The sequence below is a fragment of the Quercus lobata genome, chromosome 3, assembly GCF_001633185.2.
Source record: "Quercus lobata isolate SW786 chromosome 3, ValleyOak3.0 Primary Assembly, whole genome shotgun sequence".
NCBI lineage: Eukaryota > Viridiplantae > Streptophyta > Magnoliopsida > Fagales > Fagaceae > Quercus > Quercus lobata.
The window spans coordinates 12,381,810-12,397,236 of NC_044906.1; the positions used below are offsets into that span (position 1 = coordinate 12,381,810).

Below are 15,427 nucleotides of genomic sequence, written 5' to 3' on the forward strand. Positions count from 1 at the left end.
GGATTTGCCCCCATACTTGAGGTGTTCCAAGGTGGAGACGTCCTTGTTGATGACCTTGTTTCTTGTAAGAGGGTCTAAGGAGATGTTTGTCTGGACCTTGGCTTCCTTGGTTGTTTGATATTGAAGTTGATTGTTTGTTTTGGGTTGGCTACAATTGATTACCCCAATGCAGTTGTTGATGATAGCCGTACCAAGTTTAGTTGAAGTAGCTATTGTTGAAGCTTGAATGTTCTTACTAGAAGCCATTGAAGTAGGCAGCAAGATGCTGAAGATTTCTTTCTTTGAAGGAGAATGAGATGAGAGGTAGAGAGGTCCCACCGGGCGTGCCAGAATTTGTAAGTGACTAAATTTCTCGTTTCGAAATAAAGTCAAACAAGTGAAATAGTTTCACAAATGCGAATTTGTATTGATGATTGTGTGGTACAATTCTCTGTGATTACAAAAGAGTTATCCTCTGATTCGATCTCCTTAAAAGATTTGTTGATTGGATTTGTGATGATGTGATTTTGTTTTGAACACAAGATATCCTTCAATTTGGTTGAGGAATGGATCGAAGATCTTTGGAACAGAATTACAATGAATCTCTGGCTATGAGCTTGTTAGAAATTCTTTGTTCTTCGTGTTCTTTGTGTTCTTCGTGTGTTCTTCGGGCGTTCGTCATCTTCGAAGGTTTGTTGTGGAAGTTCTCCGGGGCTTTAGAGGCTTGAATCCGTGGAGCTTCACTGATTTGTGGTTGTTTGAGGTTTCTGGAGGCTTTTGAGCTTGATTCCAGTGAACTTTGAGATCTAGGCAGATAGTTTGGATGATTCTGCTTCGAATGTTCTTTATATTTGAAGATTTGTGGTGGAAGTTCTTCGGGGCTTTAGAGGCTTGAATCCGTAGAGCTTCACTGATTTATGATTTGTTGATGTTTTCGGACCTTTGAGCTTGATTCCCGCAAACTTTAAGATCTAGGCAGATGATCTGGATGATTCTGCTTCAAATGTTCTCCGATTTTGGGGTTGAAGTTCTTGAAGTTCCTGGAGGCTTCAGGAAGGCTTCTATTTATAGGAGTTTTGGGGTGGGTGAGCGACACGTGGCGGAACTTGATTGGTGACACATGTCACAGCCTGATTGGTCCGCTTGTGTCATCGCTTACACGTGCTGGACTGCTTGAGTCATCGCTTACACGTGCGAGGCTGCTTGAGTCATCGCTTACACGTGCGCTGATGCGTGATTGGTTCTTGCATGACACTTAGCAAATTTCTGTTGGCTTTTGAATAGTGATAGCAAAACTTAGCAGCAATACATGGTGCTCTTTAATTGACTATATTTTGTGGACTTGATAATGTGACGTGTCAGCTTGTGATAGGTCGGGAATTTTTCCCTTTCTACAAGTAGACATGTGAAAATAGGAGGTGTTACGATCCCCAAACGCAGCTGCATTAATTCTTGATTTTAGTGCCCAATATTCTTCTTCCTAGAGGAGGATAGAAGAGTATTCCTCAATTAACCATTTCTCAAGCCGAAGTAGTGACTCACTAGGATTATTCGCTAAAGCTCTTTGAGTGCCACTCAGTCTATTTAGGACTCTCCTCTTTCTAGCAAAGAGATTCCCAAAAACCTCAGAATTCCATTTCCTCACCTTCCTTGTAAATTCCACAGTAGCCGGGTGCAAGGAACCTCCTTCAGACCAAGCTTCTTTGACCACCCTCGGAAATTCCGGATGTAACAGCCACATACTTTGAAAGCGAAAAGGTCTGTTAGCTCTATCAGTCTGGGGCTTCCAGAGTTCAATCAAAACTAGGTGATGATCAGAATAAGTTCTGGGTAAATGAGTTACTGCTGCTTCAGGATAGAGAACTCTCCAGAGGGGGTTAGCAAAACATAGGTCTATCCTTTCCAATATTAAGTCTGTTAATTGTCTCTTATTTGTCCAAGTATATTTGGGCCCCACAAATCCCAAGTCAACAAAACTACAGGAATCTAGAAAAGTTTTAAATTCCATAGCTCGATTAATGTTAATTTGGTTCCCTCCAAATTTATCCTCATCACAAAGGACTTCATTAAAATCCCCTATCATAAGCCATGGCATTGAGTGCAACCGACCCACCTCCTTAATATTAGACCACAATATTCGTCTTTCAGCCAGACGAGGACTAGCATAAATAGCGGAAAATAACCAAGAAAGGTTTGAAGCATGTACCTTAAGAGTAGCATGTATCTCCTGCTCCGTATTCGCCAACAGAGAAATTTCCGCACCCTCTTTATTCCACAGGATCCATAAGTCACCAGCATACCCAATAGTGTTCGTTGTAATAAAACCATCAAAGGGCAATCCCTCTATGATTTTTTTCAGCTCTCTCACCACCGACTCTAGTCTCCGTAATTACCATAATCGAGGGGCGATGATTCGCAACCAATTCACAAACCCTTCTCTTAAATTCTGGATTACGTGCTCCTCTGCAATTCCACATGAGAATCTTCATTCTGACTAATTGAGCAATAAGAACTTCGGCCTTATTTGCAATGGCTATGAGGGATCTTTTCAGCTCAGCTTGAACTAGGCCATGACAAAGCCAAGCAAGGAGAATCAAAGCTTGCCGAAATTGAATCATAAACAAAAAAGAAGGCAAAGACTTGGCAATAAGGGGTGCCGATCCACTCACTAGCTGTGGAAATAGTTCTATTCTCGCAACCAAGATCCACGAAAGGAAAAACACAGAGGCAACCAACCAAACCCACTGAGGAGCAGCGATGGTCTCCTCCCTGAGCAACCTCATGCAATTTGGGTATGAATTTATGGGAATGAAAACAGAGATTTGGGGAAAGATTGACGGGAAGATTCTGATTTAGATGGAAAGGACCACAAAGAGAGTAGGGAGAGAAAATCCACACACTAATGGTGGAGAAGAGCCACACGGATGGTGGAGAAAGACCACACAGAGGTGGTAGATATAGACCACACTGCAATTTTTTATTGGGTATTGTGCTATGGCGTGACTTGATGGAAGTACTATTGAAGTAATTATCCAAAAAGAGAACAGTAAAAAATTATATTAGTTTTTTGGTAATTCGAGTCGATCAGTTGGAGATGAGAGAACTTACCTTAAATGTTTTCATTTAAAAAGTATCAGTTGATTTACAAGGTTGTTTGGCAATTTATTATACTAGTATTTACTTGAATTTTAATGTTATCCTAGAATAAGAAAGCCTATGAACCATTTGATCAATCGGTTGGCATAGGAATAATAACTACATTTGTGCACTCTAATTTTATTCATCCACTTTAACAATGCTATCCTTTCACATCCTCTAATAAGGAAAATGATAATGAAATTACCACTTTTATTACAAAAGTTTACGAGCGTGGATTTAAATTAGGAGCAATACTTAGATTGAAAGTATTGTAATACTTGCGGTATTTTATCCGATGCAATTGCTCTTAATGGCTAAGATTGAGAGTTGAAAATTAAAAAGGGACTTTAAATCTCAAAACCATTGAATAAAAAAAAAATAGAAGAAGTTAAAAACTGAAAGGAAATAAGTGAAGAAGTTAAAAAAATATGTGAGAGGGAAGGGAGCAATTGAATCAAGTGTAATATCAATACTGATTTCAATCCTAGTATCCTACCAACATATTGCAAAATTTTGATACGTACACTATTTTATAATTTAAACATTATACCTACAATTAAACAATGTATCACATAGCGATAGTAGTTCAAGTTGATAGGATTCTCAAAAAGAAAAAAGAAAAAAAGTTCAAGTTGATAAATCAACGATATTGGCACCCTTTGTTGTGCCTTGTTTTCTCTCTTCCTTAATTTCCTCAATATTTACCCGTCAACCAAACAACAACAACAATAAATAAATAAAGAATAAATAAAAAATCAACACAATACGAGCAATATTATCTTTATGCAAAGTCAATTAAATTAAAAAAAAAAAAAAAAGATGATTTATTGTCTAATGCAACCATTTGTTGGATTTAATGGAAAAACCTAAAGAACTGTACTTAAATTTTACACATAACTATTCTTTCTTAGAAGAAGTTTTACCCATAACTTATGATTGGTGTCATACCAAAATAATATATATATATATATATATATATATCTCTTAAATATTGTAGGGTAAAATACAGTTAACAATTATGAGGTTTGGATTAATGCCTACTATGTTCAAGACTTTTCAAAATTAACAAATTTCAGAAAAATGCATTGATTTTCAAGTCAAGGAAATGGATATATTTATAATTTTAGTCTACTAAATCAAGTACACCTATTTAATATACCAATAATTTACATCATAAATATATCACATAATTTCACATGAAATTTTGAATAAATATTTATTCATAATAGAGAAATAATAATATATCATATTGGACCACATTATTTTAACGTACAACAAGGATCATTTCATTTGAAATTTTGATTGGGTAAATTTATTAAGTATGATATCAAATCTACTTAAATGAAATTAAACACAAAACATTAAAATAAAATTAAAAAAATAGTAATCAAACCTAACAATCAAATCTTTAAATCCCTGATGAAACTCTTTGGAAAAAATCAAACGACTAAACTTTTGGGAAATTTATTTATTTTATCATTATTTATCTTATATTTATTCTAGTTGAACTAATCATAAAAAAAATAAAAAATTGTTCTCTGGTTGAACTTTACTTTATAACTAATTAAGAGCATCTCCAGTAGAATCTCCAAATTTTTGTACTATTTGGAGAATGAACAGTGACTTTTACCTTTTAGTTACTCACTTTTTCAAATACATTTCCAATAGATTCTCTATCTCATTTAAATATTATTTCTTCATTCATTATTTATTCTTTTTTTTTTTAACAACTACACATCTTCCAACATTTTTTTATTCAACACCTAATTATTATAATAGGAAAAATGCATTTGAAGAGTGAATAGTAGCTAAGGACTTGTGAGTTACACTGTTTTATCATGAATTTATAGAATAAATAATTGTATTGAGAAACAATAACTAAATTTAACTTAATTTTAGTAGTTGCTTTTCAAGAAGTTCATTTGTTTTTATAGGTTCACGTATTCATTCAAATTTCCTAAAGATAAAGGTTCATCATATTGCAGTTAGGGGATTGAAGGTTGGGTGGTTGTCAACCCAAAATTTGTTCTGACTAATAGTTACTGGCTTACAGCATAGCATGCCAATTTGTGTGCTATATCTAGAGTTTGCATGCCTTCTTGCAAAGGTGATCTCACAACATCTAAACAGCCTTTTATTATAGAGAAGATTAAAGGCATTCAAAATGATGATATCTTTTATGGTCTGTTTGGATTGAGGGGAAGGAAAAGAGAGTAAAGTAGAGTAGAGTGAAATTGGCTCAAATTTAGCCTATTTTCATCTAATTCTACTCTACTCCCTACCACTCCACTTCTCTTCCCCCTCAATCCAAACAAACCCTTGGTATTATGCTATGGTGTGACTAGATGGAAGTAATTATTCAAAAGGATAGATGAAATTTTTTATTATAGTACTTTTTTTTTTTTTTTTTTTTTTTTTAGAAACAAACACACACTCTATAGTACCACAAACTCCACTCAAATCAAAAGTTAGGATAACTTTTAAATTTTATTATAGTACTAGTTGTGTAGTTTAATGTTGGGAAAAGTTAATGAATATTCAAAGACATTAGTTTAAAATATATTTTTAGAAACTTTTTATGAGAAAAATAAAAGGTAATTGATTTTTTTATTTATTTTTTATTCTTCATAAAAGTTAAATCAATATTTTCTTAAAATGGCTCATTACAAATGTTCTAAGGAAACCTTTTAATTAGACCCATTTTATTTTATGCTTTGAGGCTAATAAACAATCCTTGATTCGTTCCAGCATAATATATCAAAAAAAAAAAAAAAAAAATTGCACATAGCCCTTAAACTTTCATGTTGTTCCACTAAGACTTAGCAATTTGATACAAAAACTTTGTGCTGTTAAAAATAGACCCAAGTTAATGTTTAGTCTATTTATTAACGGAGATGATATGAGTCACTTGAAACCCAACTTTTGACCTTCGAAACACATGTTTTTACTTTTTAGTGCCACGATCAGAGCATCAACATCAAAGCACATCAAAGGAATTTGATCTATGTGGTTGGCCAAATAAATATTTCACATTTTCTACCATTTTGTAGAAAAGAAAAAATAAGCAAAGGGTTTACAGTGCCATCCAAAACAAAGAAACAAGGACTGAAGCAACATTAAAACCGCATCAAATACAACTTTAACATCATAATTTACTTAAGATACACTTCAAAATTCGGATGGGTGAACATATATATTCTCAAACATCCATATGAGTGTTTTGATTTTCAGACCTTGTGAGTAGCGAGTACAAAAACTAATGGTCCGTTTGGATTAAGGGGGAGGGAGGGAGAGTATAGTAGATTTAGCACAAAATTAACTTATTTTTAGCCAACTCTACTATACTCTCCCTCCTTCCCCCCTCCATCCAAACAAGCCATAAATCACCAAGATTTCAATTATACAAAGTTAAGCAGTTTGATCAATAAAACATGCCTCTGAGGGAAAACGAAGAAAATTGAAGCTTTCTCCAATGATCTAGTTAATCAATGGAGACAGATTTCAAATTTTGAGGGTAATATCAAGGTAGTCAATACCGTACCGGTATGTATACCGGTATCAAAACATCAACGTTTCGTACCGGTTTAAATACTGGGTGTATCAGCCATGTACCGGTCATACCAGCCAATTTTGGGCAATACTGGCCGGTACTGGGTGTACTGGCTGGTACTTAAAAAAGTTTTTTTTTTTAATTTTTAATTTTTAAGTTTTGTAATTTTTTAATTTTTGTTAAGACAGAATGATAACTTATTTGCATTAATTTATTAGTATTATTTGTTTTCTTAGTATGCTTAGTATGCAATGGTAACTTTTAAGCTTTCTATTTTTTATATTGTGTTTTTTTTTTTTTTTTAATTGATACTAAAGTCTAAAACCATGAATAATTAGTTCTGAATTGAGGAAGTGTTTTATGGTAAACTTTTATATTTATTATAATATATACACACACACACATACATACATATACATACATACATACATATATATATATATATATATATATTTATTTATTTATAAATATAAAAAATAGCAGTAAACTCGAAACGGTATATCGGTATTGACCAGTATCCAAAATATATCGTACCGCTGACCAAACCGGTACAGCCTCCGGTACAGTATTGACTCTCTTGGATAATATGCAAATGTCATCTTTTGCTGAGTTTTGAATGACTTCTTCTAGAGAAAATTGTTGTGAGAAACTTTGGTGTGCAATTCTTCCTTGCCAAATCATTTCCTCAATGTAACAATATTTCTACTAGGGGCACTTGATCCTAGCAATAGCAGATATCAAAATAAGACATTAGTAGAAACCAAAGGAACTTGATATCTTTCTCCCTCTGTTAACACAGTTAGCAGTAGGGCTCGTTGGTTTTATTTTTCGTGGGTTTAGGGAAACACTCTCCACTTTTCTTTCTTCCTTTCTCCATACATTCTACACTAGCCTTTGTACCCAAACCATGGATGAAGTACTTAGTGCATGGAACAAATTGTCCCTTACTGCCGAGGAAAGTACAAAACTTAGCCTTACAAAATCAAAAAATCTGAGAAGAAAAGAATATGTCCTTGCAGCGAAGTTTCTAACAAAACGCGCCCTAAATGTGGATGCTATAAGGAGAACTTTCAAACCATTATGGCGGGCCAGGAACGAGTTCAAGATTAGAGAAGTAGGAGACCACATTTTACTATTTGTTTTCGAACTTGAGACAGATGCGGAGCGAGTGTTAGCCCATGAACCATGGTCTTTTAATAAGCACCTTGTTCTGTTCCAGTGATACGATTATTCGATCCCGGCCAAACATCTACGCTTTACTAAGATCATGTTCTGGGTGCAAATACATGGCCTGCCTATGAGAATGCTAGACCCCGAGACTGCCCTTGAATTAGGAGAAACCCTTGGGGAGGTGTCAACCAAGGAAGCCGAGAAGGAGATGGTAGGGGGCGATTTTGTCAGGGTAAGGGTGAAAATAGATGTCTCAAAACCACTAAGCCGAGGTCGAAGAATAGTTCTGGATGAAGACACTGAGGCCTGGGTATCCTTCAAATACGAGAAGCTCACCAACTTCTGTTACTGGTGTGGCATGGTGTCCCACGATGAGAAAGAGTGCGAGAAGTGGCTTGCTGGGAAAGGCTCAAACTCTCATGAAAAGCAAGAATATGGTGCATGGCTGCGGGCTGCCCCTTTCAATCCGGGGAAATCTCCATACACGACTGTACCAGGTCTGGGCGATGGGCTTGGAGGCTCTACATCGCAGTCGTTTCCGAACAGGGCTGGTGAGACAGAGGAGCCATTACCGGCGACAGAACAGAGCGGACATACACCGATGCAACCTAGTAACGGCCATGCTAACGTTGACCTCCATCAAGTCTCCTATATGGATATCGCGGATTTCACGGAGGATTTGGTGCAGATTTCACGTTCGACATTACCTCCAATTACTCCGGTAATAAATTCCATTCAAGACTCCACTCCCTCCCATATCCGTTCACAAGATCTTGAAAACCAAATAAAAGATATTGATTTGGCTTTAAAGAAATTTGACTCCCACACTCCTCCCATAATTACTAAGCCAACTGTCACACTCTCACATGATGATCACGCTGGAGACAAAACAGGGGATATTATAGAGATTCAAGGAGATGCAGGAAAAGGTAATTCCCCTCACGTGCTCACCCATAATGCCCCACATGATACCCATGCACTTCGCACGTGGAAGAGGATAGCAAGAAATAACATGCAACCAGAGACGTCAGTTAACTACTCTGTTTCACACAAACGAAACAGAGAGTCTGATGAGTGTACCCATCCTGAGTTACCTACAAAAAAATTCTTGGTTTCGAAGGATGATTCGGAAAATTTATTGGTGGAGGCTGCTGCGCAGCCCCGCCAAGAGCCATGAGCATCATTGTTTGGAACTGCCGTGGGCTTGGGAACCCACGGACAGGTAAAGAGCTTGAAGTAGTGATTCGAGCAAAAGATCCCTCCGTCGTGTTTATAGCCGAAACGTGGGCGGATGAAGCAAGGCTACAAGAGATCAAACGTAATATTGATTTTGAGAACTTATTTTTTGTTGAGAGAAATAACAGGGGTGGAGGTCTAGCACTATTTTGGCGAAACTCTGTTGACCTGAGCGTTGATTCCTCTTCACCAAACCATATAGACTCTATTATAAATAAGGGTAAGGAAGAAGTATGGAGATTCACAGGATTTTACGGTGAGCCAGTGACGCATAAAAGAATGGATTCATGGGAGAAGCTTCGGCACTTACATAACAAATTTAATCTCCCTTGGCTGTGCGCCGGGGATTTTAATGAGATCATTCAAAGCTCTGAAAAATTGGGAGGCAGTAACAGAGGCCAAACACAGATGCAATTATTCCGGGACGTAGTGGACGAGTGCGGATTTATCGACCTTGGTTTCTCAGGTCCCTGGTACACTTGGCAGAAACACTTCTCTGCAGGCCACTCGATCTGGGAGAGACTTGACCGTGCTTTAGCTACTAATGATTGGTTGCTGAAATTTGCAGGTACAAAAGTCCACCATCTCAAGGCAGACACCTCAGATCACAGCCCACTATGGATTGATATGGAGGGCCTAAATTTCCAGTCTATATCCAAACCTTTCCGTTTTGAAGAGGCATGGCTTTCTGACCACACATGCTCGGAGGTTGTGGAAGCAGTCTGGGAATCAAGGGAAGTGGACGATCCTGCAGCTAGAGTCCTCCGAAAAATTGACAAGTGTGGCCGAGAATTAAAGAGATGGGAAAGAGACCATTTCGGCAATATCAGGAAAACATTGAAGGAGAAAAGGAAGGAGTTGGTTGAAGCAGAAGAAGAGGCATTACGCACTGGACAGAATTTTCGAATTCAGGAACTAAGAAAGGAGATTACAGTCTTGGTGGACAAAGAGAATAGGCTTTGGTTTCAAAGGTCCAAGGTACTTTGGGCAAAACAGGGAGACCGAAACTCAAAATATTTTCACAGCCGGGCCACTCAACGACGGCGTAAAAATACCATCCAGAAGCTTCGATCATCAAATGGACAATGGCAGTCTAGTAATGAGGAGGTAGCAGAGACTCTCATAAGCTATTTCCAGGAGCTGTACACCTCGGCCAACCAGACCTTGGGTGATGCAGCTACCGTGTCCATTGAAAAGGTTATCAGCTCAGATATGATTAATCAGCTGGAACAGGAATTTACTGCATGGGAGGTTCAGAGAGCAATAAAAGAAATGGCCCCGCTCAAAGCCCCTGGTCCAGACGGAATGCCTCCACTGTTCTATCAACATTATTGGAACACAATTGGTAACGATGTCACACAATCTATTTTACATTTCCTTAATTCAGCATGTCTTCCTGAAAATCTCAATCACACTTTCATTACCCTTATCCCAAAAAAGAATTCTCCTGAATATGCTTCTGATTTTAGACCCATCAGCCTTTGCAATGTTTTGTATAAAATATTTTCAAAGGTCCTGGCAAATAGAATAAAAAAAATTCTTCCAAATATCATTTCGGAACATCAAAGTGCCTTTACCAAGAGTAGATTAATTTCTGACAATATTCTAGTTGCTTTTGAATCTCTCCATAGTATGCAGAAACATGTGGGGAAGGAAGATTACATGGCCATCAAATTGGATATGAGCAAAGCATATGACAGGGTAGAGTGGTCATATTTGGAATCAGTCATGAGAAGGGTGGGCTTTACTGAAAGATGGATTACCCTCTTGATGCTATGTGTTACGACAGTCTCTTATTCCATCTTGGTGAATGGAGAGCCAAAAGGGATGATTTACCCTACACGAGGCATCCGCCAAGGAGACCCCTTGTCACCATTCCTTTTTCTACTTTGCACGGAAGGATTAAATGGTCTCATTAATAAGGCAGCGGGTAAAGGTGATATCAAGGGCTATGCCCTATGCAGAAAGAGCCCCAGACTAACTCATCTCCTTTTTGCAGATGATAGTCTTTTATTTTGCAGGGCTACAATCCAGGAGTGCCAACAAGTATTGAATATTCTTGAGACTTATGGCAGGTGTTCGGGTCAACAAATTAATAAAGCAAAAACTACCATTTTTTTCAGCAAATCTACTCCTGAAGAGGTCAAACACCACATCAAATCTGCCTTAGATGTTCCGGTGATTTTACAATATGAGAAGTATTTGGGGTTACCATCTTTGGTGGGGAAAAATAAAAAGGCCAGTTTCAATTACATTAAGGAGAGAGTTTGGAAAAAAATTCAAGGGTGGAAGGAGAAGCTATTGTCTCAAGCAGGTAGAGAAATACTCATCAAGGCCGTAGTACAAGCAATCCCAACCTACACAATGAGTTGCTTTAAACTCCCCTTGGGCCTATGTGGAGACATTGAAAGTATTATAAGGAAGTTCTGGTGGGGTCAAAAAGGAGACCGAAGGAAGATACATTGGGTTAAATGGGACACACTTTGTAAACCCAAAGCAGAAGGAGGCATGGGATTTAAAGACTTGGCAAATTTCAACGATGCTCTCTTAGCCAAACAAGCATGGCGATTACTTCACCAAAAAAATTCTCTATTCTATAAGGTTTTTAAGGAGAGGTTTTTCCCACATTGTTCTATCTTAGAAGCTCCTTATTCAAGCTCGGGATCATACGCATGGCATAGCATATTGAAAGGACGAGACTTATTGTTGAAGGGTGTACGGTGGAGAGTGGGAAGTGGTGATGCCATAAGTGTGTGGAATGATGCCTGGTTGCCATCCACAGCCCATCCGAGAATTGAAGCCCAATTGGTACCAGGCTTTGAAGATCTGAAAGTTTCGGCCCTCATTGATCCAGCCACGAAGAAGTGGGATGTCAACATGCTGAATGGACTCTTTACTCCCCATGACGTGGAGTTGATCTTAAGCATTCCCTTGTGTCCCAATGCAGTGGAAGATGTGGTGGTCTGGCCCTTTACTCCATCAGGTACCTACACGGTGAGGTCTGGAACAAGATTTCTTACCTCTGACCAAACTCAAGAGCTACCTTCTGTGACTGCCCAGCCTGAAAATGAAGTGTGGAAATTGATTTGGAGCCTCAATGTACAAAGCAAAGTCAGAAACTTCCTTTGGAGGTCCTGCCACAATTCTATTCCGGTGAAGCAAAACCTGAAAAGACGACATATTCTACATGACGACGTATGCGAGCTGTGTAAGTGTGAGTCCGAATCAGTCATCCATGCTCTCTGGGAATGCTCACAGCTCACACAGGTGTGGGAATCAGTCCCGACCTTTTTGTTTCGGCAGACACAAGCTTTTTCCTCCATCAAAGAAGTGTTCATGTATGCTCACCAAGAACAGAAGAATACGGAGCTGCTGGCATCAGTCATGTGGTCACTGTGGCATCGTAGAAACAAAGTGCGAACATCCCATACGGAGTATCCACTATCGCTGGTCGTTCCAACAGCGTCACAAGCATTGGCGGACTTCCAACGGGCAAATTCCTCTGTTTCTCCACAGCTCAGAAGCTTTAGCCAATCCCGGAATCAATGGTCTCCACCGGCAGAGGGTGAAATAAAAGTAAATTTCGATGGTGCACAGTTTAGAGATATGGGCAAAACAGGCTTGGGAGTCGTCATTCGGGATAGCAGAGGACAAGCATTGGCTTCTTTGTCTGAACAAGCAAGTCTACCGTTCTCTCCAGAAATAGTCGAAGCTATGGCAGCAGCTAGAGCTATTTCCTTCGCACAGGGACTTGGTCTCACCTCCTTTGTACTTGAGGGTGATTCTATAAATATCATAAAGGCACTTCAGTCAAATGATGAATCCCTTTCTCCTTATGGGCATATACTCAGCTCGGCAAAAGCAATGGTTGTAGAAGGCAGCAGCATCACGTACTCGCATGTGGGTCGAAGTGGCAATAATGTAGCGCACAATCTAGCTAAACATGCTAGACATGTTAGAGGTTGTTCGGTGTGGACGGAGGATGTTCCTCCACACCTTTCTCATGTATTTTTTGCCGATCATGGCTGATTTACTTAATAAAGGTTCAAAGTCTTGTTTCTCAAAAAAAAAAAATGAACTAATGCCTCATATTTCTTTATAACCATTTGTTTCTTGCTTGACTACAAGCCAATGTTATTTTATCTGTTACCAACAAGCATTCAATTCAAATTTTTTTTTTTTTAATTTTTTTATATATTAATATGAAGTCCTGGACCAGCACTTAATAATTTCCAAATTTATATGATTTTTATTTATCTCAAACAAAGACTGGATTATTCTTGTGTCTTTATGGTATGTTAAGCGCCATAATAATTCCAAGACCACATCAAAGATGAAAGGAAATTCATGTTATGTAAGTCTAAAACCACTTTCCATACATGGCTTTAATGATGTCTTAACTCTAAAGATCCACTTTCTATTTGATCAATCGGTTGGCATAGGAATAACTACATCCATGCACTCTAATTTTATTCACCCACTTTAACAGTGCTTTTTCTTTCACTTCCTCTAATCTTCGGATAAGGAAAATGATAAAGAAATTGCCACTTTTATTATAAAAGTTTACCAACATGGATTTAGATTACGTGCAATACTTCGATTGAGAGCATTGTAATACTTAGGATATTTTACCCAATGCAATTGTTTTCAACGACTAAGATTGAGTGTTGAAAAGAGTAACTTTCAATTTCAACCATTGAATTAAAAAAGAAAATAGAAGAAGTAAAAAACTGAAAAAGTAAAAAGTGATGAATTTCGAAAGTTTTGCGAGGGGAATGGAGCAATTGCGTCATCTGATCTCAATCCTAGTATCCTTCCAAAAAATTGCAAAACTTTGATACAATATTTTATATTTTAAACGTTATACCTACAATTAACCAATATTATCAAATAGCAATTCAAGCTGATAGGATTCTCAAAATAAATAAAATAAATAAATAAATTCAAGTTGATAGATCAATGGTATCCACCCTTTGTGGTGCCTTGTGTTTGGGATTTGAAATCCATTCTCACCCTTAATTTCCCCACTTTTTACCTAGCAACCAAAATATATATATCCAATACAATACAATTAATATTACCTTTCCGCAAGGTCAATTAAATTTTAAAAAAAAATTAGTGTCACAATTAACAAATTATTAGATTGGTTCACTGATAAGATGTATTAGTATTTCAAAATTAATAGATTAATTCCTATTATTTGTAACAACCATTCTAATTAGTTCACTAATTTGGTAATTTTTTTATATTGATTTAAAACGGTGGGATGGATATTACAACTTATAATTTAAAGTCTAAATCGAAGTAAAATATCTTCTTCTTTTTGTTTTTTTGGTAGTAAAGGTAGAATTTCTACTTATAACTCAAAACATCAATTGGTTTTTGAATAGATGGGATTTGAACATCTAATCTTTCACTTGATAACAAGAAACTTTAATAATTAAGCAAACTGAAACCCACAACTCAAAGTAAAATATCAATTGTAATAGTAAAATTTATCATTTACAGTTGACATTGCAAATAACCTATAATTTAAAGTGGGTAATTAGTAATTTCAACTAATCATTCAATAATTAAAAAAATTGAAATAATTAGCTTCCAACAAGTAGGGAAATATTTTGTTGTCCCACAAAGCCCAAAAAAGAAAAAGAAAATGGTTTCGGCCTAGGAGGAGCATATTTTTCTACATGCAAATTTTAGAACAGAGTAGAACCAAGCTGTTTTGAGTTTTGATATATCATAAATGATTATTGTAATTATGAAATAAGTATCTTTTTTAGTTATTGATGTGTCAAAATTTAAAATAGTATTTGCAATAAAAAAAAAATTATAACGAATTCTTTAATTTTGTACATAAAAAAGGAAAATTACTGCGACATTTTTTACGAAATCAATTATAGATGTTTGTTGCAATTTAAAATAATGTTGAGTTACATTTTGATAGATCACAAATGATTGAATATAAATATTTTCATGTTGTTCCATTAAGACCTGTCAATTTGATACAGTAACTTTGTGCTATTACTAATAGACCCAAGTCAATATTTAGTCTATTTATTATTATTAACGGAGATAATACGCGATTCACTTGAACCTAATCTTTTGGACTTCAGAAGCCATGGGTTTTTTTAGTGCCATGATCAGAGCATACCATCAAACCAAGCACCATGTCGATGATGTTCACAAGAATCACAATATTTTTGGGCAGCAAATCACAATTAGTCCCCAAGGCCCACAAATGTCACTTAAGCCCGTAGCCCATCGAAAACACTCACATAGACTTGGTCCGCATGGTTTCGAATTAGCACTTGAAATTTTCTATGTGGCTGACCAAATAAACATTTGGGAGCAATT

The 15,427-nt window shown here is 36.9% G+C and overlaps 1 protein-coding gene across 1 annotated transcript; it reads right to left on the minus strand.

Annotated features, from left to right (window-relative positions):
- Positions 1 to 1,459: 1,459 nt before the first annotated feature.
- On the minus strand, positions 1,460 to 2,074 carry LOC115980342. The gene has a single exon (XM_031102606.1). The coding sequence runs from the start codon at positions 2,072 to 2,074 to the stop codon at positions 1,460 to 1,462; it is 615 nt and encodes a 204-aa protein (XP_030958466.1).
- Between the last annotated feature and the right edge of the window lie 13,353 nt (positions 2,075 to 15,427).

Bases quoted from the DNA above. Each gene is read 5' to 3' on its own strand.
- LOC115980342 (XM_031102606.1), bottom strand. From the start codon at position 2,074: ATGCCATGGCTTATGATAGGGGATTTTAATGAAGTCCTTTGTGATGAG.